The 25,300-nt window shown below is 31.4% G+C and overlaps 2 protein-coding genes across 5 annotated transcripts in view; one reads left to right on the top strand and one right to left on the bottom strand.

Annotated features, from left to right (window-relative positions):
- snama (something that sticks like glue) overlaps positions 1 to 7,368 on the bottom strand; it is a 70,185-nt gene extending 62,817 nt beyond the window's left edge. The window contains exons 1-7 of one of the 4 annotated variants that reach the window (XM_072534135.1): positions 7,190 to 7,368; positions 6,893 to 7,059; positions 6,593 to 6,833; positions 5,978 to 6,092; positions 3,573 to 3,934; positions 1,022 to 1,130; positions 21 to 143 (exon numbers count right to left, since the gene is read on the bottom strand). In XM_072534135.1, the coding sequence (XP_072390236.1) occupies positions 21 to 143; positions 1,022 to 1,130; positions 3,573 to 3,934; positions 5,978 to 6,092; positions 6,593 to 6,833; positions 6,893 to 7,058 (1,116 nt within the window). In that variant the 5' untranslated portion in view covers position 7,059; positions 7,190 to 7,368. Of the gene's footprint in view, positions 1 to 20; positions 144 to 1,021; positions 1,131 to 3,572; positions 3,935 to 5,977; positions 6,093 to 6,592; positions 6,834 to 6,892 lie in introns of all 4 variants that reach the window. The other 3 variants (XM_072534127.1, XM_072534143.1, XM_072534151.1) reach the window with 3 other exon arrangements.
- A 564-nt stretch (positions 7,369 to 7,932) lies between these two features.
- The window catches only part of LOC140443092 (cyclin-A2-like), a 71,088-nt gene continuing 53,720 nt past the window's right edge, over positions 7,933 to 25,300 (top strand). Inside the window, exons 1-2 of the mRNA XM_072534161.1 lie at positions 7,933 to 8,358; positions 8,444 to 8,560. Of these exons, the coding sequence (XP_072390262.1) occupies positions 8,107 to 8,358; positions 8,444 to 8,560 (369 nt within the window). The 5' untranslated portion in view covers positions 7,933 to 8,106. The remainder of the gene's footprint in view (positions 8,359 to 8,443; positions 8,561 to 25,300) is intronic.

Raw genomic sequence — 25,300 nt, 5'->3', positions numbered from 1 at the left:
AAACTATTTTGATGACTTACCCCTGGAACATCACCGACTCTATTTGTTTTGAAAGAATCCGTAGAATCCGCTTCTGAAATGATGGTCTGTCTTTCTCCGTCGGCTTCCGCTCTGTTGGGATCTTCATATCTGGGTATATGGTCCTGTAATTTAGATGAACTGTCTCAGATACAAAGCTTCAAATGTTGTTTGTACATTATGTATTTTATTTAATGGGAATTAACAACAATTTTAAATGAAAATACGTTTATTTTGATCTTTTCACTGATAAACGACTTTTCAATTAAAATTGTTGTTAATTCTTATTAAATATAATCGATAAGATAAAGATACAATAGAAAAATAGTTTAAAAACCATCCACATCGATTAATACTAGAATACATGCCATGGGTCGAGCTCCCAATGACCTATTCCTGAATTAAAATTGGTGTTTGACATAGAAATATCACCTCCATGTCTGAGCAAAAAAAGCCAAAAAACGTTCCGAGATTAACTCTCAATTTCGAAACTGTACCTTCTCGTGCAAGTTCCTTCAAATTTACTACAAGTTGTATTATTAAATAAAGATACCAATGATGGTGACTTCTCACTGATGTCAACTATTCATGGATTATCATGTTCTTGCTAAACTTTATGAGATTAAGCTAGTTGTTTATGAGCATTGGCTTTTCTCAAAACTAAAGGATCTCACTTCAATGTCTTTTAAATCTTCTTTCACATCGTCCTGATACAGTTTAGTTCATCTCGTTCTTCTCTCGATAAATGATGAAGAGTATACTCATTCACATGTCATATAGCTCGTGAAGTGTTCAATTATAATTAATCAAACTCTTTTTCTGCACAATTTGTCAAGTAACTCGCCATAATTGTTTCGGCATCACTAGATTTTTATTGAGTAAAACATTTCAACGTTGTTATGAGAATTTATCAATATCCATTGATTACGAACAAAATTAGCTGGAGATTCTTATATTATATACGCAAAAGGGGTAGAAATGTATTTATTTATAATGTACTTACCTCGATCTTTGGTGGTAGAGTTGTAATTACAACTTTTGGTTCTCGATACGTCGGTATCTTTACATAACCAGTTTCGTTTTTAAAATTTGCCACTGAAGTCCTTAAAAACCTACAAGAAAAACAGTAGTTTTAAATCTTTTAACTGTAAAAAACGGATAGATAGATAAATTTTATTTGTTCATACATTTAAAGCTAAGAAACAAAACAAACTATTAATCCTATAATAAAAAAAAAACATTAAAAGCAGTCATTATAGTCTATTTGTTGATGATTAAGTATTCTTAAATAAATTTTTATGTCTTTGTCTCTTTTGTTTCGGTCAACACAGCCTGTTTTATGTTCCATACTGTAGCAGCAGTCATACTGAGGTATTAATTGTGATCAGTTTTCTCTCACTCTTTCAAGTTTTAACAATCAATCAATACTTGATGTTACATTCGTCATTGTCAATCCAGTGTCAATTTAAAAAATCCAAGTGGTTTTTTGATATACCGTGATAAACAAAGGAAAATACATATTTTGGAATAGTGGCAACAATAAAATATGGAAAAGAGGAGTAGGGTTCGTTGTCTTTGAAAACATGAGATAAAAGAATAAATTTTAACCCAAAAATGCAAGAATATGTGTAAGATTAAAAATAAGCAAACACCCACTGACATTAATATAAATATAATATAATAAATGTATATACATCGACAGAACTTAAAAAAGAAAAGACTTTTACAAATTTTTACAAGTATGTGACAATATAAAAAAAAAAGATGAAATAGTAATCATGGAAGACCAAATCACAAGGGTAGTAGTAAATCGAAAAGAGAGCCAAAAATACATAAAAAAAAAGAAATCATAAATGGAACAGAATATGTCAGTTAGCCAAAATCAAGAACTTAAGATTTCTAACAACAAAATTTGAACATACAAAGTTACATAAAATACCTTAGATACACCTAACTGACACCTTCAAATGAAAAACAACAAGACGATGGAGATAAGAACTTACAGAGGAGCACATGCAGATAAGAGCCAGATGATATGAATAATGAAGAATATAACAAGAGCAAGATCATCCTTCTCGTCATTACTTGAGCCCTTGTCAGGGTGTGGGTGGGGCCACTCTAAATATTGTTAGCTTGCTGTCTCCATTGGCTGCAATCCTGTACCAGATGGACAGCTTCAGGTAGGGATTTTCCCACTAGAGACTTAATTTGGTCTGCCCATTGTGCTGGAGATCTTCCTCTTGGTCTTCAAGATCATAAAATAGAAATAAATCAAAACAACATTGGAATCATAACCCTGAGGCTGAAAATGAATAAAAACAAGACATAAATGAAGGGGAAGAAGATACAATAACAAAACAATATCCATGAAAATTGGAAACAAGATAAAATAAATCAAAAAATATCAAGAAAACAGAGTCGAGAGTATTAAAAAAAAGTAACAGAAATGTATGAATAGATAAGGAAGCAGCAGAAAGTCAATCATTAAAAAAATTTATAAAAAAAATAACAACACAGAATATCAATGGGTGGATTGAAAGGAACAAAAAAAAGGAGATAACAGAATATGAACCCGAGTAAGATAAAAAAAATATGTAAAGAATATTTCCTTTCGATATTAAATAAGGAGACAAAACAAAAAAATGAGGAAGAAACCAGCAAAAGCAAAGAATAGGAAGAGGAAGAAAAAATAGTGACCAAATCACGGAAGAAGAGACAAAAGAAAAGCATAGGACAAAAAAATTCCAAAGCGTCAGGAAAAGACAAGGTAGTATACGACTCTGTAAAACAAGAGAAGAAAAAGGAAGTGAATAACTTTACCAATTTACATAGAAATTAATTAATTTTCAACTGAAATTGTTAAATCCCATTAAAAATAGTAAAACAAATGCTTTTAAATTGTATAATGAAAATATTGACAAATATAATAAATATATGACTTCAAAATGGATTTAGATCAGTAAGATTGATGATAAATGTTATATCCTTTGGAACAAATCTAGTAAAATGTTAAAGAAATCCATGTATATTATTTTTGGACATTAAAAACTTTTTGGACAAGATAAAGAGAAAATATGATAACAGCATTAAAAGAACTACAGATAAAAAAGAAACAGGGTCAACTTGAAAGTTTCAAGAAGAAATAGTAGAAAGTTTACGAGACCAAAGAGTAAAGCAAGGAGATCGTATCTCCCCAACACTGTTTACCGTGGTACTTTTGTACAAATACCAAGGAAAGCAAATATGAACAAGAGTAATATATTTATCAATAAAATGTTTAAAACATATACAGATGATCTTTAGACATCTACATAAACATGATTTTTATCACCTCAAGAAGCCATTAAAACCTTTCCATTCCATGTTTCTATGACAATAGCTTCAGAGTGGAGAAAATGTTAAGTAACTGGTTTGAACAATGAACAAATTTTCTTCGTACTTGTATTTCTTTTTCACTTATCTGATTAAAAGTATATATCCACCTATCTTATTACCTATTTATTGTTCTAGTACATTGAAATTTGGCCAAAATAAACATGTTTACAAAAAATTACCTGTTAGGAATTAGAGTATCTGGAGATATCTCCTTCTCGTGGCAATCAGGGCATTCGTGGTCTTCACTCTCCAATAAAACCCCTCTTATACACTCATCACAAAACGAATTACCACAACATGGTATCATAACAGCATCTGCCAACAAATCTGAGCATATGCTACACAACAAATCCTCTGGAATCTCCATCTTGGGAGGCTGGACTGGCATAGGAACAGGTTTTTGATTGTAAGCTTGATGATCAACGATTGGGACAGCGAACTGTCCATTTGGGGTCATCATGGCGCCTGGAACTTGAGGGCCCTCCACTGTTACCATAAAACTACGAGGGATCCCGGTGCTTTTCTTTATGTCTCCTTGATCCTGAAACAAGAGACAACAGGTTTAATTGTTGACTCAAATTTACCAATAAAAGGTCTGTAATCATTAGACAAGGGGAAAATTCTGTGCATGATAAATCATAAATACAGTGAGTAAACTTGATTTTAAAATTTATTATTTAAAAATAATAAGAAATTCTTGTATGCAAAAATAGATCTGTAGTGTAAAACATACGAAATATATGGTCTTGTGCAAAAATCACTATCTATGATCTACAGCCACTCCATATAAAACTTTCATTATTAATTTCAAGTAACATGGAAATCAGTTTTACAAACCAGTCTGTTTTGCACTGAGGGAACAAATTGGCATAACTGATAAACCTCTATCCAGCGCATATAAACCCATTCACTATAAGGTGTGACTCCAGTAAAAGCATGATGTATTACCCAAAGGATGCCTAGATAACTAGACTTGAACATATACATATCAACTCTGATTCACATATAAAGACATTTGTTCATCTCTTATACTGTTTTATTTGACTGTTTCTTTCCATTTCTGTGATCTAATTCACATACAAAATTTGCTTTTTAATCTACCTTTCTTCCATATAATAGCTTTCAAAATGAATGACATTGTGTCAGTAAAGCTAAAAATCTCCTCAAAATATTCTACAAATGTTTTTCACATTTTTTAATGAAAAAACTTTTAAAAACGCAAAGAATACGATATCTGTCAACTAACAACTTACCTTATTTAAAAAAAAGTAATATATATTTTTTAATATCCACAATTTTACAGTAAACAGGGAAAGTAAAACCTGTAGCCTGCTAAAAATGCCGAAAGTTATGATGTTTTTTAAAAGCTTAACTCTTTTTAAGCCTATTACTGTTATCCATGCTTTATTTTTTTTGTTTACTTTACAGGACACTAAAAATTTTATCAATATTTGTAGTTATAGATCTCTAATTCCTTTATTTAGTAATATGTTTCCACTTTTCTAATCCACCTATAGCTTTGGAATATATAATGAACTATAATAATGTGCAATATAAACAAGGTAGCTAATTTTAGCAGCTATAATGGCTATATACAAAACAATATGAAATATCTTGTTAAATTGTTTGTTTGGGCTGTTAGGCGGTTGTCTTATGAGATTAGTTCTCGACGTTTCACCAACACTAGGGGTTGGCATCTTCTGGAGATGTTACTGCTTCGCTTGTAACCTGAAAATAACCTGGGTCATTTTCAACCTATAGTGTTGGCGAAACCTCGAGAACTAATCTCAGAAGACAACGGCCTAACAGCCCGAACAAACAGTTTAACAAGTTAGATGAAGGCCGTGAAAGCCTAACTCAGTTTATCAGTATGAAATAAATTAGATATAAATGTTTTTTAATACCGGTTTATTAAATTCTTATACAACATTTTCATTTGAAAGCCCACACATTTATATCAACAAAAAATAAACAATAAAAATACACATAGTTCTACATAACCTGGTATTTTGCTAACAAAACGTTAAAAGCAAAAATTCTTTAAAAACCAATAGTAAATTGTTACTAGTATATAGTTGCTATAAATCAGACTACAAATGCATGAATATTGTCCATAAAAGAAATGATAAATGAATAAGTTTGTGTTTACACAATTATTATAATCATATTACAACATATTTACATATTAAAAGCCAAAACAAACTACTTTAAAATATAAATTATAGTTAAAAGAAAAGCTCCACACATTTACTGGCTTCAAATTATGTATTTCCACAATATATTAAATCTTTAGTATAATTACATTAATTAAAAATATTTAAAAACAGTTATAACAATAAAAAAAAGAATGAAATTAGAATAATATAAACAAAAGTGACTATTGCCTGAATAAATATGTTAAAACCAGTAAAAGCACCTTTATATCCAACCAAAAAATTAGCATAAAAATGATTGGTTTTGAGGAACCAGAGGAAGGAAAGGTTTCAGTGTTAAAATGAAGACAAATACATCACCACAAACCATATTTTATTTAAATAAAAACCGTTTTGACAATGATAAAACAGTTTACAATGGAAATACATACCGTTCCCATGCCAAAAGTACAATCTTTAATCCAATGACCTCCCTGATGACACTTGTAGCATTTGTAGTTGGCTGGTACAGGACCTACTTGATTAGAACCACGGATTTTTGTGTAACTGGAAAAATATTAACAGTTAACATTGTGTGTATCATGTATAAAAATGTATTAAATTATTAAATATGTTGGGAAAATAATAGCAAAATGGAATTCATAATAAATGACAAATTAATGAATACAGAATATGAGGAGCAATATGAAAGGAAAATTACAAAAATTTGGAACAATACATATCTGAGATCTATAATGAAATATGAAAAGTTAAAAGAACAAAAAAAACCTTAAGTAAACACTTAGGATAAGATAAGTATGGATAATGAAACATATTATATGAACATACTTATATTTACTGAATGACATTGCTACAGACTTTTCGAATAAGGCAAAAAAGACAAGAAAAAACTAGAATTAGGAAATGTAGCTCTATGTGAGAGAATATTGGAATCACTCAAATGTTTTGTTGATTGAAACAGCTCACAAAAAGCACAGAATACAGCTGAACTGTTATTTTATTTATATTGTTGTGAATCACAAACAAAACAACAAATTGCAACTTACTTGCTGGGATCATAGTCTTGAGTGGATTGCGACATCATAGCCTTAATCTTGTCATCTTCTGGAGCATCCAAACTTGATAAATCAACTTCTTTGGCTATGGGTCCACCTTCGTCCAATTTAGTAGGAGGTGTATTATCACCTCCGTATCCTTCCCAAGATTTGTTCTTTTGGGGTATGATAGGAATTCTAGCAATGAGCAGAGAAGCATTTTTAGGAATTAAAGTGTTTTCGTCTTCATACACTGAATAGATAAAAATTATGATTATTAAGACGTTAGAGCACTTTAATATTAACACATACCTTCTTTAGTTTGCGCGTTAGTGACCTGTAAATCAAAATCAGTACTTTTTCCGATGCGTTTCTGTTGTATTATAGCATTCTTCAGATCTTTCACGGAAATATGTAGGCCATCAAATGTAACCGTATCATACTCTAGAGCCGATTTGAATTTGTAGTGTACAGACATGCTATTAAATAAAAAAAAACAAAACTACAAGAAACTATAATAAGCCAAGAACAAATCAATTACGTTTACATAGAAGTGCAAAATGGTTCTTATGCTCAACGGGAAAAGACAATTTGAAACTTTAAAATTACCTTTTTTAAACCGGTAATCCTAAATATATAATTAGTACTAAGTGTCTGTCACAATTTGAATGTTATTTTCACAATTTTCGACATATTTAAACTACTTTAATGAGAAAATACCGCACGAGAAAAAATAATATAAATGGCGTCGCCTCGCCATTCATTTCTGCCAACCCTGCCAACCCATTCCTGTCACTGTCATACATTAAAATGTCAATAATGAATGATAAAATCCAATATTAAAAGTGTTTTCAACTGTAAAAATATTCTTTTTTATTTATTTTTATAATTAAAAGATCATGTACATGCTACATTATTAACAAATATTGATTAAAATAGAATTATGTAGTGTCAATAATAGATAACCAACTATACACACTAGTGTAATAAAAGTTGTCTAAGTTTAGAACGTTTTTTGAACATTTTTGCACCTGTTATATGGGTATTTTTCAGAACAACCTTTTTACGCACAATCACTTATATTATCATCTGTCTCTGTCATCTATGTATTTTTTTTATATGTATCTAATTTGAAAGATGTAATAATTCTAATATTATGGAAGGTTTAAAAATATTATTAATAACCTTAATTAATGATATTTTATTACATTTAAAGTTTGAACAGAAATTTTAATTACTAATAATTGTTTATAAATCATTTTACTTTTTATATACCTATACGCCTATACTTTTGAAAAAGCGTATGTCTAGTTTGTCACTTAATGAGACAAAAAACTACTAATAAAAGAAACAGAAAAACGAATGAACGTTATACTTCAACTCAAACTTGACAGTGTTGGGTGTATACACGTTTTTAAAATCTGATTTATTTTACTTCTTGAATTAAAATCATTACCTCCCTGTGATACATTTTACAATTTTATCGTATAAAGACAGTTTTTACTAAGTTATTAAACTATTTTAACATGGCGACGTTTCAAATTCACGAAGATATTGAAAATATAGGTGCTAGGACAAAAAAAATTATGGCTATGAAGCAGCCAATAAAGAAGGAAGTTGGAAGTAACTACCAAAGGATTCCGGTCAAACAGTATTTTACTAAGAAATATGAAGAAAACAACGTGCAAAAGAAGAGCTTCTTTAATAATAGGGTACCACTGCAACCACCAAAGGCACAGAATATTTTGGTGGACGTTTCTTTGGATGAAAATAAAGACGTAAGTGCGTTAGTAATTTGTTTGCATTTACATATACTTCGCTTATGTTTTCATATACTAATTTGCTTCTTTTTTGGTATCACAGGAAGAAGATATTAATGGATCATTTCTACTCATTGAGAAGGAAAACAAGATAGAGACCGTGAAACAAGAGAGGGATCCTTTTCCTGTAAGTCTTCTACACAACAATGAGTATAGAGAGGTAAGTGACGTTAAATTTTTAATTTAAAAAAATTAGACATAATATTTTAAATACCATGTGTCTCCATAGTATGAAATATTTTTGTGGACGATTCGTTATTTAATTTTAATAGGTGTGATATGTTTTGCCGTTATTGATATATACGGGAGTTAAATTACAATCGAAATTAATTTACTGTAGATCAAAAACGCTTTTGAATTTTTTACAAAGGTAAACAATACGCTTCTTAAGGTTCTGTTTAAATTTAACCAGTAGCGTGCTAGAAGGGATATTTTATTTGATATTTAAATTTTCTGCCCATTTTTAAATAAAAAGTAATAATCTTTTATGGAGCTAAAATAAATGATTCTGCCGAAATTTGTTATTAAAAAATGCTTGTAAATAATTAGTTAATTTACAAATTATGATTTGTAGTGTTATTTGCTTGTCATAATGAGGTTAAAAATGATATTTGTTATTAATTAGATATGTAATAATAATTAAGCGAAAATCATTAAACAGTAAAAATCACGGTTGTACAATTGTGAATCTGCACTATTAGATCTCCCTCCGCCTCCACGACGGTTTTGTGCACGAACGATTTCGTGTATCAGGAACGGATACACGGGGGGAAAGAGGTAGATAATTCATCGGTAACACCGATGATCATCAGTAACCACTGTACCACGTTGACGTATTAACAATGCATACGTTGTTTACTTCTGACAGAACTGTCAAATTCAAACGAAATATTAAATTATAATAAAATATAAATAAATATCATTTGATAGTAAATTTAATTATTAAATAAACTAAATAATATGTTTAAAAATAATAATTGTATTTATATGAAATTATTTTAAAACGAGAAGTACGTTTAACATTTAAACAGACGATTCAATATTTTTATTAATCGGATGACATTTATGACTTTGACAATCATTGCAAATCGAATCTTTTATTGATAAATAATATTTTTTGTTAGATATTTTTCTTGCAGTTTTTAATTTGAACCTGATTAGAATAAATATATGATGACAAACGAATTGATCGAGAATAGTGAATCGATGTGAAGACCCACTATTTTATGACGCTACCCGATGACGATTCCATCTTGTGGCGCTAGTTCCGTGACAGTTGTATGAGCATTTTACTATAGAGAAAAAGTAATACAACGCCAGTATAGAATCTTCGCTAAACAATTAATTTTTTATTTGAAAATCAAAACTATACGTGTTAATTTTTTTTTCTTCTTCTTTACGTGCCATCTCCGCGACGGAGGTTGGCAATCATCATGGCTATTATGATCTTAGATGCTGCTATTACGCAACCATGTGATTCTTCTTCCTACACTTCTCTTGCCCTGTATTTTTCCTTGTATAATTAATTGAAGTATGTTGTATCTTTCATTACGCATAACATGCCCCAGGTATTGTAGCTTTCGTGTCTTGATGGTTTCCAATATTTCCATTCTTTTGTTGACTCTTCTCGTGACTTCGTTGTTTGTTATATGCTCAGTCCATGATATTTTCAGGATTCTTCTATACACCCTCAGTTCAAATGCTTCCTACTTTTTAGTAGTCGACGTGTTAAGTGTCCATGCTTCTATCCCGTAAAGAGAAAATATAACACCTTGCCAGCCTAACTCTCAAGTCTAATTTCAGTTTTCTTGCACAAAGTACCTTCGAACTTTGATTTCTTTGGAGTAATCGTTTGTGTGATTAATTATTGTGCTAAGATAATTGTAGTTTTCAACTTGTTCTAAAGTTTTACCGTTAATTGTCAGGCTTTCATCATTATTTTGGGTTTTTGATATCCTCACAAATTTAGTTTTCTTGATGTTTATTGATAATCCATATTCTTCTCCATACTCAACTATCTTGTTCATTAGCTTTTGGAGGCCTGGGAGGTGGTCTGCTATTATGATAGGATCGTCCGCATATCTAATGTTGTTAATTGGTGTTCCATTGACCTTTATTCCTGTTGTTTCTCCCTCAAGAGCTGTTTTCAGAATTTCTTCAGAGTATGCATTGAATAGTAGTGGTGACAATCCACACCCCTGTCGCACTCTTAATTTCGAACTCTTCTGATCTGTGTTCATTAATGCGTATGTGTGCCTGCTGTTTATAATATAGATTTGTTATAATTCGAAGGTCATTGTATTCTAATTGTTTTGCTTTGAGGACGTCCATTAGCTCTTGGTGGGGGACTTTATCGAAAGCCTTGTTGTAATCTATAAAACAGACGTACATATCTTGGATCACATCCAAGAATCTCTGGATTAGTACGTTGAATGCAAAGAGAGCTTCACGGACGGGTACCTACGCCTTTACGGAATCCAAATTGGGTTTCTTCAATATCCATATCAAGTATTTGGTAAATGCGTTTATGAATGATCTTTAAAAATATTTTAAGTGTGTGAGACATCAGCCTTATGGTGCGGTGGTCGGTGCATTCTCTAGCATTTTTCTTTTTAGGGAGACAAATAAATGTTGAGGTCAACCATTCATTGGGTATGTTACCCGAGTGATAAATTTCATTAAAGAGATCCGTAAACTAATTTTCGAAACCAAATTCAGAACTTTGCTTTAATCTGTGCCTTCTAAAAATTGCAAGGCAAAACAGACGTTGATAAAGATGTTATTAGAGATTGATTATTCTTTTTATTCCGATTTACTCTTTATGAGTACGAGAAACCAATTCGCTAAGGATTTTTGCTTAGTTGAGGAGATATGTTGTGGAATGCAATTTAAGATTCCCTATGTCTCTAATAACATCTTTATCAACGTCTGTTTTGCCTTGCAATTCTTAGAAGGCACAGATTAAAGCAAAGTTCTGAATTTGGTTTCGAAAATTAGTTTACGGATTTATTATCAGATGTCACTATTGCGTCCAGATCGAAGCCATTTTATAGTTGCTTCTAATATGACAGGAAATATTATTTTCACGTTCAGAGCGGTTGTGAATAGCCGCTCCGAAGATCCTTTTTAGGGTGAAATACGTATAAGCGGATATACAAACGCACTGTACGTGAAATCAAATCTTAACTGTCTTTTCTTTTTTCTTTTTATTAAAGAGCTTTAAGATGACATCCATGCATTAATTTTTTATTATTTTAAGGATGTCAATAAGCAGTTGATCTGGCCCCAGGCTTTCTCCGTTTCTGGTGTTCTTTATGCCATACAATATTTCTTCCTTTGTAATTTCTATACTTATATCTCTGTTCTCGAAAGATGTCTTGTAGATTTCCTCTTTCGTCGTCGAAAAGCTCTTCCATATATTGTTTCCATCGTTTTAGCTTTTCGTCAGTCGTTATCATAAAAGAGTTGTGTTGTGGTTTCTTCTTTGCAGCCCTGCCATTTCTTTAACCTTTTTATGTAGGTTGAATAGATCGTACTTGTTCTGAAGATTTATCTCTTTACATTTTTCCTCATAGTAAGTTTGTTTTTCCTCTCTTATCATTTTTCTGATTTCATTGCTAATGATTTGTTGTTCTTGGTTTGTCTTCTTTGGTCCATCCTGCCGAGTATTTCGTCGGTCATCCAGTTGTCTCACTTTAAAAGTTTTCGTATATTTTCTGTTGGAGTTTGTTTATTATATCAGCTTCTTTCAGTTTTCTAACATCTAATTTTGGAGTTCTGAATTTTTCTTGAATTATGCTTATTATTTTTACAATTACCTACTTTTCTTGGCTAAAAACCATTACAGATATATTTGAAAAAATTAACTGTTTAACTGTTTAACTTATTTTAAAATAAACTTTGTGTAACTATAAATGAAAATAGTAAAGTTAAGTATGTAAATTGTAATACGTTAATTATATATATATATATATATATATATATATATATATATATATATATATATATATATATATATATATATATATATAGATTACTTCCCTAATTTTTATTTATAATTATACAAAGATTTGTGTAAAATATATTTGTAATGTTTTTGGGAAAAATTGTTTGTTTCAAATAAAAAAATGATTTATTGTTATTAACACTTTCATTGCCTATCAGTGCGCTATCGGCTATTGTCGTTACAGTATAACGGCACACCATGTGTTTCGAGTGCATAGGTGACTTTCCTCAAGTAGTATGTCTGTTTTCTTTGGCCGTTCGGATATAGTCACAGCATAAATACAAATGTGTTCCTTACGCTGTGGTATAGTCTAAAATATATACGTGCATTAGCGGTTTCCGAGATTTGTAATTTGTTATATAGTTATGGATCGTTGCAGGACCGTCTAGTTCGAAGTGTTCACGTACAGAACGAGATGTGAGGATCCCATTGTCAAATAACCAGCTTCAAGAATTAGCAGATTCATTGTGGGAAAGTTCAGAGGAACATCCAGTAGTTTCATCAGATGATTCTGATATTGTGAGTGATTCTGATAATGATTTTAGCGACGATGATGATGATATCCCTATATTTCCAGGTTGGAATAACACTCCTAATTTAAAAACAATTGATTTCACTGGAATACCTGGCTTTCGTGTACCACCACCTGTTAGTAATAGTCCATACGATTTTTTCAGTTTGCTTGTAATTGATGAATTGCTAAATTACATTGTAGATCAAACGAATACTTATGCAGATGAATTTTTTTTAAGTCATTCTATTTCCGAAAAATCCAGAATAACCGAGTGGAAACCACTTTCCCTAGCAGAGTTAAGGATTTTTTTTTGGCCTGTGGTTCCAAATGGGAAATGTACAATTCAATCGGCTATAAGACTACTGGAAAAAAGATAATCTGTTTGCTAGTCCTGGTTTACAAAAATACATGAGCAGGAATAGATTCATGATCATTATGAGGTGCCTTTACTTTTCAACAAATGCACGTCATGAGGGAGATCCAGGTTATGGTGATCGTTTACATAAAATCAGATATCTTAAGGATTATTTTAATAAACGAATGGATGAAATTTATTACCTTGGAAAATCGTTATAATTAGATTAGCCCATAATGCTGTGGCGAGGAAGACTGTGTTTTCGTCAATTTTTAAAAGGTAAACGACACAAGTTAGGCATAGAATTGTACATATTAGCTAAACCAGATGGTTTGGTGTTGCAATGCAATGTATACAGTGGTGCTCAAGGTGAAATTGATGGGACAGGTCATACTGAAAAAGTGGGCATTTGATCGACAGGATCAAATGCTTTCATACTATTCAAGTGAGAGGAAGACTTTGAGATGGTATAAGAAGCTCGGAATACATTTTTTTTTTCGATTGTTTTTCAACAATTTTGTTTTATTCAGAAGAGCTTCAACTACATATTATGATTACTGTTTGGAAATTATAAAGACATTGTTATCGGAAAAATCTTTACCACCTACACGCAAGTTGGACACTACGCATTTACCTAGTAAGTTGGACAGAACGCATAGGAGAAGATGTAGGGAATGCAGCTAACAAAAGATTCAATCGTGTACCCAATACTATTGTTCTTCATGCGAAGGAGAACCAGGGCTTTGTTTACAAAATTGCTTCGCGGAATATCGCAAAAAATGATAGTTATTGTATTTTTATCTTTTGTTTATTCTTTTCTGTGAAATATCTTTTTTTTTTTTAAATAAACTGTTCAGTGTCTGTTGTATCATTTTAGTGTTAAAATTTCAGTTATATGAACGACGCACACCGTGTGCCACCGGCATTTCATAAAAAAATTTATTTTAACGGCCTACGCCACACACCGTGTGACACTATATCAAAAAGCCTTTTTAGTGTATGAATTGATAAACAAATATTTAAAATATATTTAATATATTCTTACATTCAAATATTTAGCATTGTTAAGTTTCAGCCTCAGGCGAGCATCTAATATAATTGGTTGGCACTGAATGTGTTAAAAAATATTTTTTATAACTATAATACATAAATATTTAAATTATCATGCCATAATTATAATGTCATAACCTTTTTAACTAAAAATATTAAGAGAAAAGTAAAACATTTTACAAAAATAAACATTTATTTTAAACTTATAAACAAAGAGTTGCGCAAAATTAAAGAAAACTTCAATTTTAGTTGATTAGGACCCGAGATATTGCAACTTCTATAAATTTGAAGTTATGAATTTAGTTTTTGAAATAGTAAAGTCGCTTCGCTTTTAAACCGTTTATATTGGTGCTTTGGTGCTATATCAGGGACGGCTCGCTTTTAAAGTAATCGTTTTTAATTTTTTTGTCTAAACTTAAACTATTAATCTTTCAAATTGTTTTATTGTTTATAAACAAACTCCTGGTGAGAAAAGGGCTAAATTGGGTTTTAAGGGTCTTAGGACATTGTACCTACGGCTTGGAGACAGTAGCCCTTAAGAAAAAATCTGCTAAAAAATTAGAAACAACGCAAAGAGCAATGGAACGAATCATACTTGGAATATCACTGAGAGACAAGATTAGAAACACCGAGATAAGACGTAGAACGAAGATTAGGGATATTGTGGAAGAAATTACAAAAATGAAATGGTGCTGGGCAGGTCACGTAGCCCGATATAATGACAACAGGTGAACACGGAGAATTCTAGAATGAAGACCAAGGACGACAACAAGAAGCATGGAAATACCTCAAAAAAGATGAGTAGATGACATAAGAGCAGTGGCAGGCAAACAGTGGATTAGATTGGCGCAAGATAGAGAAAGATGGATGCAATTGGGAGAGACCTACATTCAGGAGTGGATGGAAAATGGTTGACAAAGAGACAAAGAGAGGACATTGTATTTTTTTAATTCGTGGAAAAATGCCAATATGGCAAATAAAAAAATACTTCAGAATGACGGTATTAGATTTTTGTTTTGATACAGTGCAGCAACAACCGCTGATACGTATTTCGACCTTCTTAGGTCTCTTCAGAACGGTATAGTCACTGCTCTGAACCAAAACAAAAATCTCTCCCGTCCTAGACAATAGTTATTAAAATAACTATATACGGACGTAACTACGCCATCTAAAAACAAAAAGAGAAATCAAACGATTTCTACTTAGCGAAACCGAATTATGACCAGGATGAACGGCTTGTGGAATGCAATTTTAGATTCCCTTGCCGAGTAATTTATCCAGCTGTTTGTTTCGCAAATTTTAGGAAACACAGTGGTTAAGATTTGAATTCGGTTTCGCTAAGTAAAAATAGTTTGATTTCTCTTTTTGTTAAAAAAATACTTCCTACATGTTATTAAGTCTGGTTATTTTAATTGTTTATAAGTTTAAAATCAGAGTACTTTTTTAAACCTATTTTACAATATTTAACATAAACTTTTTAATCGTTAAATAATTTGATTTGATAAAATAATCCTTTCTCTTCAATTTGGTGCTTTCAGAATTTATGTAGACCCAATAGTTTACGCATAATATGGTTGTAGATGAAAGTTTTCCGTGATAAACAATTTCAATTTTGTAATAACTATTAATTGCAACTTCTTGAAATTTTGAAATGAAAATACTCTCAAGCGAAATCAAAGTTTTTATGCATTTTTAGAAAAGTTATTTTATAATTTTCAAAAAAACTGACTTTTAAAGCTGTGTTTGCAATAACTAAACAACAAATTAATAAAACTAACTTTACAAACTCTCATTTTAAAGGATATTTTATGCTTTTCCAGTAAAATTGTATCATCTTTTCATATTATTTACCGGTTTTCACCTTTTGTATTTAAAATCAAATAGCTTTCTTGTATTGTTTATAAGTAAAAAAGTAAGTTTAATCTTTTGTCAATTTTATTTATAACATTTTTATCGCCACATTTATCAAAAATAGTTGTTAAATACCCGTGTATCAAAGAGTGTCACGAAAAATGCTTTTTATTTGCAAATTTCTCTGGTTTATTTGGCCGTTATCTGCTTAACCTATTTGTGATTTTACAACTTACCGATTTTTGGTTTGATTTCTTAGTAAACTTTTAATTTATTGTTGGTTTTTATCTCCAGGTTAGTAGTTCACCTTTAAATTTGTTCTAAATACGTGATTTGAATTTTAACTTTGGTTTATTGTACAATTTACAGTGTTTATATTAGAGATAAAATGAAATACCTATTATCAATCCAAATCAATGAATATTCACGAATAAAAAAAAACAACCATTAGCTGATAGTACTTAAAAATTCCAAATCATGATAGTTCTATGATTTTCCTCTATTCAGTTTGTGGTAGCTTTTTTGTGGGCCTTAGCATGTTCTATAATTGTTTCATATATCCAAGATTGGGCCTTCCTCTTGACCTTCTTTCTACTGACCTTATTATTTTCTTTGCTATTTCATTCACCCCCATCCGTTCGACATATCCTCTCCAGCGCAAATACTATATTTCTATGTGTTATTAAAGTGCTTTCAAATAAACATATTTGTTTACAAAATGCAGTGATACAATTCTACAAGGGCCTTTAGAAAAGAAAAACTATAAAAGAAACAAATGCTACGAATCGTTTTAACCTCAATATTGGGTACTTACACCTCTGCTTCTAATGACGTTCTGGTATCTGCAATTAATGCTTAAAATAAGACTTCGCTACAAGTCCTTCAAGTTGTCGGGCCGCCCCGCTTAATATCCTAATTGTCTCCCAAGCATATCCCAGATATGTTAGATGTGATTAAAGTCACGATTACGTGCTGGACAGCTCATTTCGAATTTTTCTGTTTTTATCTTTCGAGTTTTTCTCTTGTTCTAAGACAAGACTTACTTTGGCTGCGTGAGGTCTAACATTATGGCGCATTGACTTAAAATTTTTTTCCGATATAAGAAACAAAAGGCATTCCATAATCCTGAAGAATCTCCAATATGTATCGCTCAGAAATAAGATTTCTATTATTCAATACCATCAAGCCCATGCTTGTTGTTAATGAAATTTCTTCCCACACTATAAGCATGCCTTCACTCAATAAAATAATATTCTTTAAGTTAAGTACACGACCCAACCGAAGACAAAGAAGAGGATGTCAAAGATCAATTATGTGCAGAAAGTAGAAACCATCTACGAAAGAAACAGCATCAAGATTATAATTGGAGATCTTAATGCAAAAGTAAGGAAAGATAATTATAAAGTTCATACACCGGAAAATGCAGTACTCATGATGTCACCAACGATAATGGATATACAATAAAGGAATTTGCAGCTTCCATGAGCCTGGTCGTTGGAAGTAACTACTTCACTCACAAAAATATCCATAAAGTAACATGGAGAAATCAAAAAGATCACATCATAATAGAAACCAGGCACTTATCTAATCTAGTGGATGTACAGCTGGTTCCTAAAAGAACTGATCCAACTCTTAAATCATATTGTTCTGAAGCTATTTTCTTGTGGCATTTCAAATTAATTACTATTTAAATGGGAATAAGCCACAATTAAAGGTTAAAGTACGTTTATTGACGTTTCAATTTCCGAAATCTGTGGTCCATTTTAATAGAAATGAGCACATCAATGCATCTGGTGACATTTAAAAAATCTGTACCAGTAAAAATCACATTAAAAATCGAGAGCGGTTTTAGATAAGGATGCGTCTTGTCACCCGACTTATGGTGAACACGTCATGAGGATGGCTTTAGATAGATGAGCCGGTGGAGTAACAGTGGCTAGTAGGAAAATCTCCAATCTAAGATTTGCTGATGACACTACACGTATAGCAGCAAATGAGCAAGAAATGTTTAATCTCCTGCGAAGAGTTGAGTACGAAAGCAATAAAGTTGGTCTGAAAATCAATAAAGACAAAAATAATGGTGGTCGACAGACTATTTAACTGACTAACATGTAACACCAAACAAATGACTAATAATCATGTAACATGACTTATGTGACTAACATGAGTCGCCTAACTACAGTTTGGAAAGACATATCGCACCTCCAGATCTATAGAGGCACAACTCAAAAATTCACCATTTTGAGTTAGGCCTTTATTTATATGTAGTCTTGAATGATCTTTTTAATGGTAATATCGTTCTGTTTCTAATCTTGTCCATTAATTCTATTTTTGAGTTATACCCCTATTTTTCTATGCGTCATGTTAGATTTTTAAATTAATATAGAGGCACTTTTTTAGATGTGCCTTTTTAACAATATCTTATTGTTCCTTTGTACCGTAAACACAGGCACTTTTTGAGTTGTGCCCTTTGAAGTAATAGGTAAACAATTAAATTTTTAGTTGGGCCCGTATTACCACAAAGGAAGTTGATTAAAATATTATTTATATTTTAATATATTTATACCAAATTTATTTTATAATAACACCTGAAACAAAATTGAGAAGACTAAAGAAAAATGCTGTTCCATCAGCTAAATTGCCCCAACGGCATCATGTTATTAGTAGAAAACGTAAGGCGTAATTTACAAAATATAACGTGGTCAGCTCCAAAAACTGCCTCAGCCTCAACTAAATATCTCTGCCGATCTTTTAACCATATAAATAATTAAGATAATGTAAATTTTACTTCCCGTGTTTCAGACATACTGTACAAAAACAAACATTTAATTTTATTTTTATTCAGTTTTGGGAGTCAATTACCTTATGTATAAACTCCAATCTCAAACAAATAAACTTTGAAGAACGTACTTCAACTTTTACTTTGGCAAAACACACGTGTAAATGATTTATATTAAACGTTTTATAGCTTCGAGATTAAATGATAAAATGATTTTTGTTTTCCCGAAGTCATAGATTTGTAGCATTAGCTAAAGACATCAAAATCATATTTTTTTGTTGAGACCAGAACAAGACAAGAAAACGAAAACGCAATACCAGACGCTGGAAGTTAGCTCAAACCAAAGAAAAGCGCAATTCTGGGATGTCATACACAAATGCTAAAGGAAATCAAGTAGCTAGTAGAAGTATTAAGCCACCTTGTAATGAAGAAAAATGTAGATTACAGTGTACTACTAAGGTTACCCACGATGATAGAAAAGATATTTTTAATAATTACTGGGGCATGTGTGATATTAATCGCCAAAGAGAATTTATTGTAAGGCATGTAACAATAATTGAGCCCAAGTATAGGTATATAAGGGAGGGGAGCACTAGAAGTAATAATCATGCGTTTCTGATTCCAATTCAAGTATTATTGTATAATGAAATAAACATTTTAATTGTTTTGTATTGTTTTATTAACAAACCTAAAGATGACCTATAGTGCCATATCCGTTTTATTAATGGCAAAACAGGCACTTTTGGGGTTGACATGCTTGAGATGTACATTTTTGAGTGGTAATATAGGCACATGTCAAAAAACAATTTAAATATTTATTTGTTTTTTTTGTGATATGTTTTTTAACAAGTTTTTTTAATGATACTGGTGTAAAATACTAGTGAATAAAAATAGTTAGCTGTAGTAAAATTATTTGTATTTACATTATATGTGATTTCATGGCATAAACTATTTTGTCTAAAACTTGAAAAGTGATTTACTCAAAACTATACTTTTTGAGTTGTGCCCTTATAGATCTGGAGGTGCGATATTTATCTCTCAAAATAACAAGATCAGACTGGCGACTTAGAAACTTTGAATCTTAGAATAGGAGAGATTAATTGTTTATGGAAACGTTCCGGGGAGAAGATCAAGAGAACGATCACCAACTAGATGGTCCGACCAAATTAAAAATTCAGCTCATTCTGCGAAGCTCTCAGAGCAGCAGAAGATAGAGACCAATGGAGAAAAATTGTTAGAAATATTGGAAGAAATCACGATCCTCAGTAATAGGGAAACGACAAGAGAGAAAGAGAAAGAGACACATTTTCAGTCAACCAAATTATTTTAAGAGTTAGTTTTGTGCGGTTTCAGTAAATCACCCCCTATACATTTATATATTTATTGAAAAATGTTTTTGGCTTCAAATGCTGCATATTGTTAGTTTTTGTAGTGATTTTCCTGGATGAGTTAATTATTGCAAATAATTTTCATTAATTATTTCGATATGTCAATTTTCGAGATTAATGTTGGTAGATAATTTATGTATATATACTATTGATTAAATTAGCGGTTTTATAATTAGAAAAGTAGGGAGGAGTGTGGTAAAAATATGTTTTATTAATAAAGCTGCTTCTTTTTGCAAGCGAAGTCGAGCTTGTAGTTTTTCATCTAATCTTTAACAGAAGTTCCAGGATTTATTAAAACTTATTTGGCTAGTAAAATTTATTTAGGTTGTGTAAAGAATAAAAAAACCTCTGAAAATATTATCTTTGTCCATATTTTTTGTCAGTTATACAAATGTGAAAGTGAAACTGAATCTCTGAAACTATAGTTTTGAAGATTTGTGTTGTGGAAAGTTCGAAACAAGTATTTCTTCTCCCAACTATAAAAATTATTAAAATAATGACAAGTGAAAATACACTCCGTCCAAATATCCTGTAGAAGTATTTGATCCAAAACCTTCTCAAGCTCCAAGTGTCACGTAACAAATGCCCTCTTGCCTTCTCATAATTCATGCTAGTTCATAATTACGTAAAAATGCTAGATAAATTCGTCTCTACATCGAAGGCATCAAAATCCACAATGGACAGCCGGAGTGTGACGTCACAACTGTCATATTGTTATGATTACTTTCCAAACAAAAGTTGAAATGCCAAATCTCAAGACTTTTTAATTTCTATAAAGTTAACATTTTGCTTCCTCTGCTGCATTTTCTAAGTATAGTGTTTTTTACGATTCATAATTCAGTGTTCTATTTCTATGAAATATGGTTTAAAAGTTTAAATTAAACAAATTCTAACATTACTTTATTGATACATGCATTTTATTGCTATTTTTATAAAATAACATGCTTTATTATTTACACAACCTTGTAAAATTGTTGTAGTAACTATTAGAGTACTTAAATATTGCAAAAAGCGGAAAGATTCTGTAAAAAAAATTAAAAAATACCGAAAAATACAAATTATCTACACTAAACAAGGTTTGTTTGAAAAGTTAAACTGACATATGTCAATAAAATCTACGTCCTCACTCCGGCGGTCCATTACATCGTAGCGATTGGATCACTGGTTGGTCCACGTTATATGTTGTTTGCATCAAGAATTTCAAACAACAGAATATGCATTTACCTCTCTATTAAAACCACAGTCGATACGCTCCTACAAATATATTAACATAAATGAGTCACAAATGGAGATAAGAAGACTAATCACACCAGCGCAGCACAAAAACTTGTAATTACAAACGTATGCTATACAATTCCAAATAATATCATTGAATCAGAATTACAAAAAATGGGCATCGTTGCATTTTCCAAGATGACTTTCCTAAGAGTGAGTATAATAGAAACCGAATACAGCCACGTTCTAAGCTTCAGAAGGTAAATATTTATTTCTTCCTTAGAAGATACCTCCATTCGTGACTCCTTCAATGTAATCGACAATACCACTTATCGTTTATTCCTCTCAATTAATGAATTTAACTGCTCTCCAAAACTTAAGTCCAAAACTATTGGACATCAGGATACAGATTGTCCCATCATAACAATTACTAACTCCCCAAACGTACCCTTAGAAATCCCTCAAGTCTCAAAGTCAACCCTCTTTACCAAAAAGAAACATCATCGAATCCAAATAATATTAATAATCCTACTGAAACTGTAACTCTGCAACCTTTAGTTAATATAAACAAACAACTTACTTAAGTATCTACTCAAAAAAGACAAATCTCATCCTCACCTGACGTTGACCAAAATAACCCACAAAACCCACAAACTTCTTCTTCTTCAGTGCCTTATCCGGTCCGGATGTTGGCGATCATCAAGGCTATCATGGTTTTGTTGACTGCTCTGCGAAACAGCTCCGCTGAGGTCATCCCAAACCATTATCGGAGATTTTTCAACCACGAGATACGACGGCGTCCCGGTCCTCTTCTGCCAAATACTTTACCCTGCATAACGAGTTGAAGAATTCGATATTTTTCTTCGTTCCGCATCAAGTGGCCGAGGATAAATCCACAAACGGACGCGCAAATCTTTACTCCTCCTACCACACATAAACAAAAGAAGAAACCAACCAAAACCACCGATGACGACATTATTGAAATTAATTAATAAACAATCTCCAAATTTTGTGAAAATGGAGATAATTATGTATAAAGGAGAAGATCAAAACAACCTCAAAGTTATCGATCAATATTTCTTTTAATAATTATCCCAAAGATCTTGGAATAACGAAATTGTACAATTATTCTTTGAATGGTCCAACTATTGGTGTACTAGGTAATATGGTTTTAGGCACAATTCATTCACATTGTCTGCTGCTACTGATTGACTTACAGATTTTGTCTTCTTTTTGTGCTACATTAGAATTATCCAATCGATTATATATATATATATATATATATATATATATATATATATATATATATATATATATATATATATATATATATATATATAAGGTTCTTGAACTCATAAGTGGAGGCATATTTTGCGCTAAGGCCTTCACCTCATTCCTTTCCTTGGCCTCTTATCTCGTCCATGATGGATCTTCTCCAAGTTTGTACTAGGCGACCTCTTTTTCTTTTCCCTTGGGGATTCCACTCTAGGGCAGTCTTTGCGATACTGCAACTATTTTTTCGGAGTGTGTGACCGATCCAACCCCACTTTCTGGACTTAATTTCATTTTATACCCTCTTTTGTTCGGTCAGGTGTAGCAGATCGTCGTTTCTGATGGTGTTAGGCCAGAATATACGAACAATTCTTCGTAGACATTTGTTAACAAAGACCTGCAGTTTGTCTGTGAGGGTGTTTGTCACTTTCCAGGTTTCACATCCGTAGAGTAGAACAGACATGACATTTGATCGGAATATTCGGATCTTTGTCTTTGTAGTATACTCGCCAGATCTCCAAACAAGGTTGAGCGTGCTGAAAGCTTGTTGAGCTTTTCGTATCCTCATACGAATATCGTCTTCTGTACCTCCGTTTTCTGTTATGACACTTCCAAGATATGTAAAGTTTTCCACATTTTCAATCTGCATATTGTCGATAGTAAATAGCGTGTTGTTCCTTGCATTTATTCTCATGGACTTGGTTTTACTAATATTGATTTTCAAACCTATTTTATTGGCTTCAGTGGAAAGTGTTTCCAATTGGTAAGCCAGATCTTGGAACCTTTGACCTAATAGACAGAACCCAGAGATCCAATCGATTAATGATGCAATATGTGTGAAAAACCCACACTATATTTTTGTAATATCAATAATGCATTCATATAAACAATTAAAACATTGACAATAACGTTCACGAATCAAAAAACACAACTAAATCAATATATTTCTTTTATTTAGTGCCCACATCGATAGTTGTATCGAATTTTTAATATCAATAATGCCATACATCACGAGATTTGCATAGTCACGGATTTTTATACGTTGAACATTTTTTTTATTTTATAATATAAATCGTCATGTCATGTCATCTGAATAATTGTCTATAAAATAGACGTAAAAATCGGGAAAAAACCGCGACAAAACAAGTTTTTGATGTAGAAAAATGTGTTTCAGAAACGGAAAATTATGTAGGTATATAAATATAAAAAAAAGGATATAAATAAAAGAGGCAATATGTAATTTGCATTTTATACTATGTAAATAGTTATAGACTTGGTTGTTTTTCGGATTTTTGCTCAGTCAGTTAACTAGAAGAAGATTACCAGGTACGTTTTCAGAGAGACATTTTATCCAAGAAATCGACCTATTTTGTGTTTTTTGTTCACAATTTTTGGTATTATTTTTGAATTTTTTTCATTATTTTTTTGCATTCTTGTACATTCTTACAAAATCAGACTCAGGAAAACAAAGAAATATACAGGAAAGAATACTTTTTCTTTTTCAACCGTTTTGTTTTTTCGATATATGCCTCTCTCACAGCTCTCCAGTTGTCTCTATTCTGGGCATATTCCATTTTTTATTTGATTTTTTCTCAAATGGTAAAAATATTGTTTGTTGTGTTTCCAAATTATTTTATTTGTTTTTCCTTTTTCGGTATTTCTTGTCACTTATATTATATGAAGGGTAGGGATGTAAAAGTCACATTCTCTACTTTTTAAAATTTTAGATGAACTGAAAAAAAAAACGTCTAAAAAACAATATTATGAAGTCAACTATAACGAATTTGTTGTTTACGTTTAGAAAGTAACTTAATAATGGATTTTTTAAAGATATGGTGGGGAATACACATCTGAATTCAAAAAAAATGTAGGCACTAAAATTTGGAGAATGTGAGATCTGCACTGTAACCAAGCTTAATGGGAATGTTCAGATAGAAAAGTTCCAAAAAACTTTACGAATATAATTTAGCTATAAAAAATTTCAGTTTATTTTGAAAAACTTATTTTATTTTGCTCAAACTTTACTTTAAAATATAAAACTTGAAAATTAAATTTGGTAAAGAGGTATCTCATTAACAGCAAGGCATACTTCCTCTTCTTCAGTTGCAATTCCTTCTTCTGGATCGTCTAATACATGCTTGTAAAAATGTAGTTTTTCAAAATTTCTCCACTCATTTTCATAATGTTTCTTTAAAAGAGAATTTACCTTGTCTTTCTTTTGGGGTTTCGCTATACAATTACCTATTTAGCAATAGTCTCGGACCTTAACCTACGTAAAGTTTGTCCTAGTTTAGTAATGCTTCGTGCTGTGTACGCAACTTGTCTCATCTTGAAAAGAAAACACAGGTGATGTTTTGTACCTTCTTTCGGATAAAGTAAAGTCGCTTACATGACTGTATGCCAAACTGCAAAGAACCATAAGCCTTTATGACTTACTCTATTACCGATTTCCAATTTGTACCTGTTACGT

The sequence above is a fragment of the Diabrotica undecimpunctata genome, chromosome 1 (assembly GCF_040954645.1).
Source record: "Diabrotica undecimpunctata isolate CICGRU chromosome 1, icDiaUnde3, whole genome shotgun sequence".
NCBI lineage: Eukaryota > Metazoa > Arthropoda > Insecta > Coleoptera > Chrysomelidae > Diabrotica > Diabrotica undecimpunctata.
The sequence above is the reverse complement of the archived record's forward strand: the minus strand, read 5'-3'. Positions and strand labels throughout refer to the sequence as shown.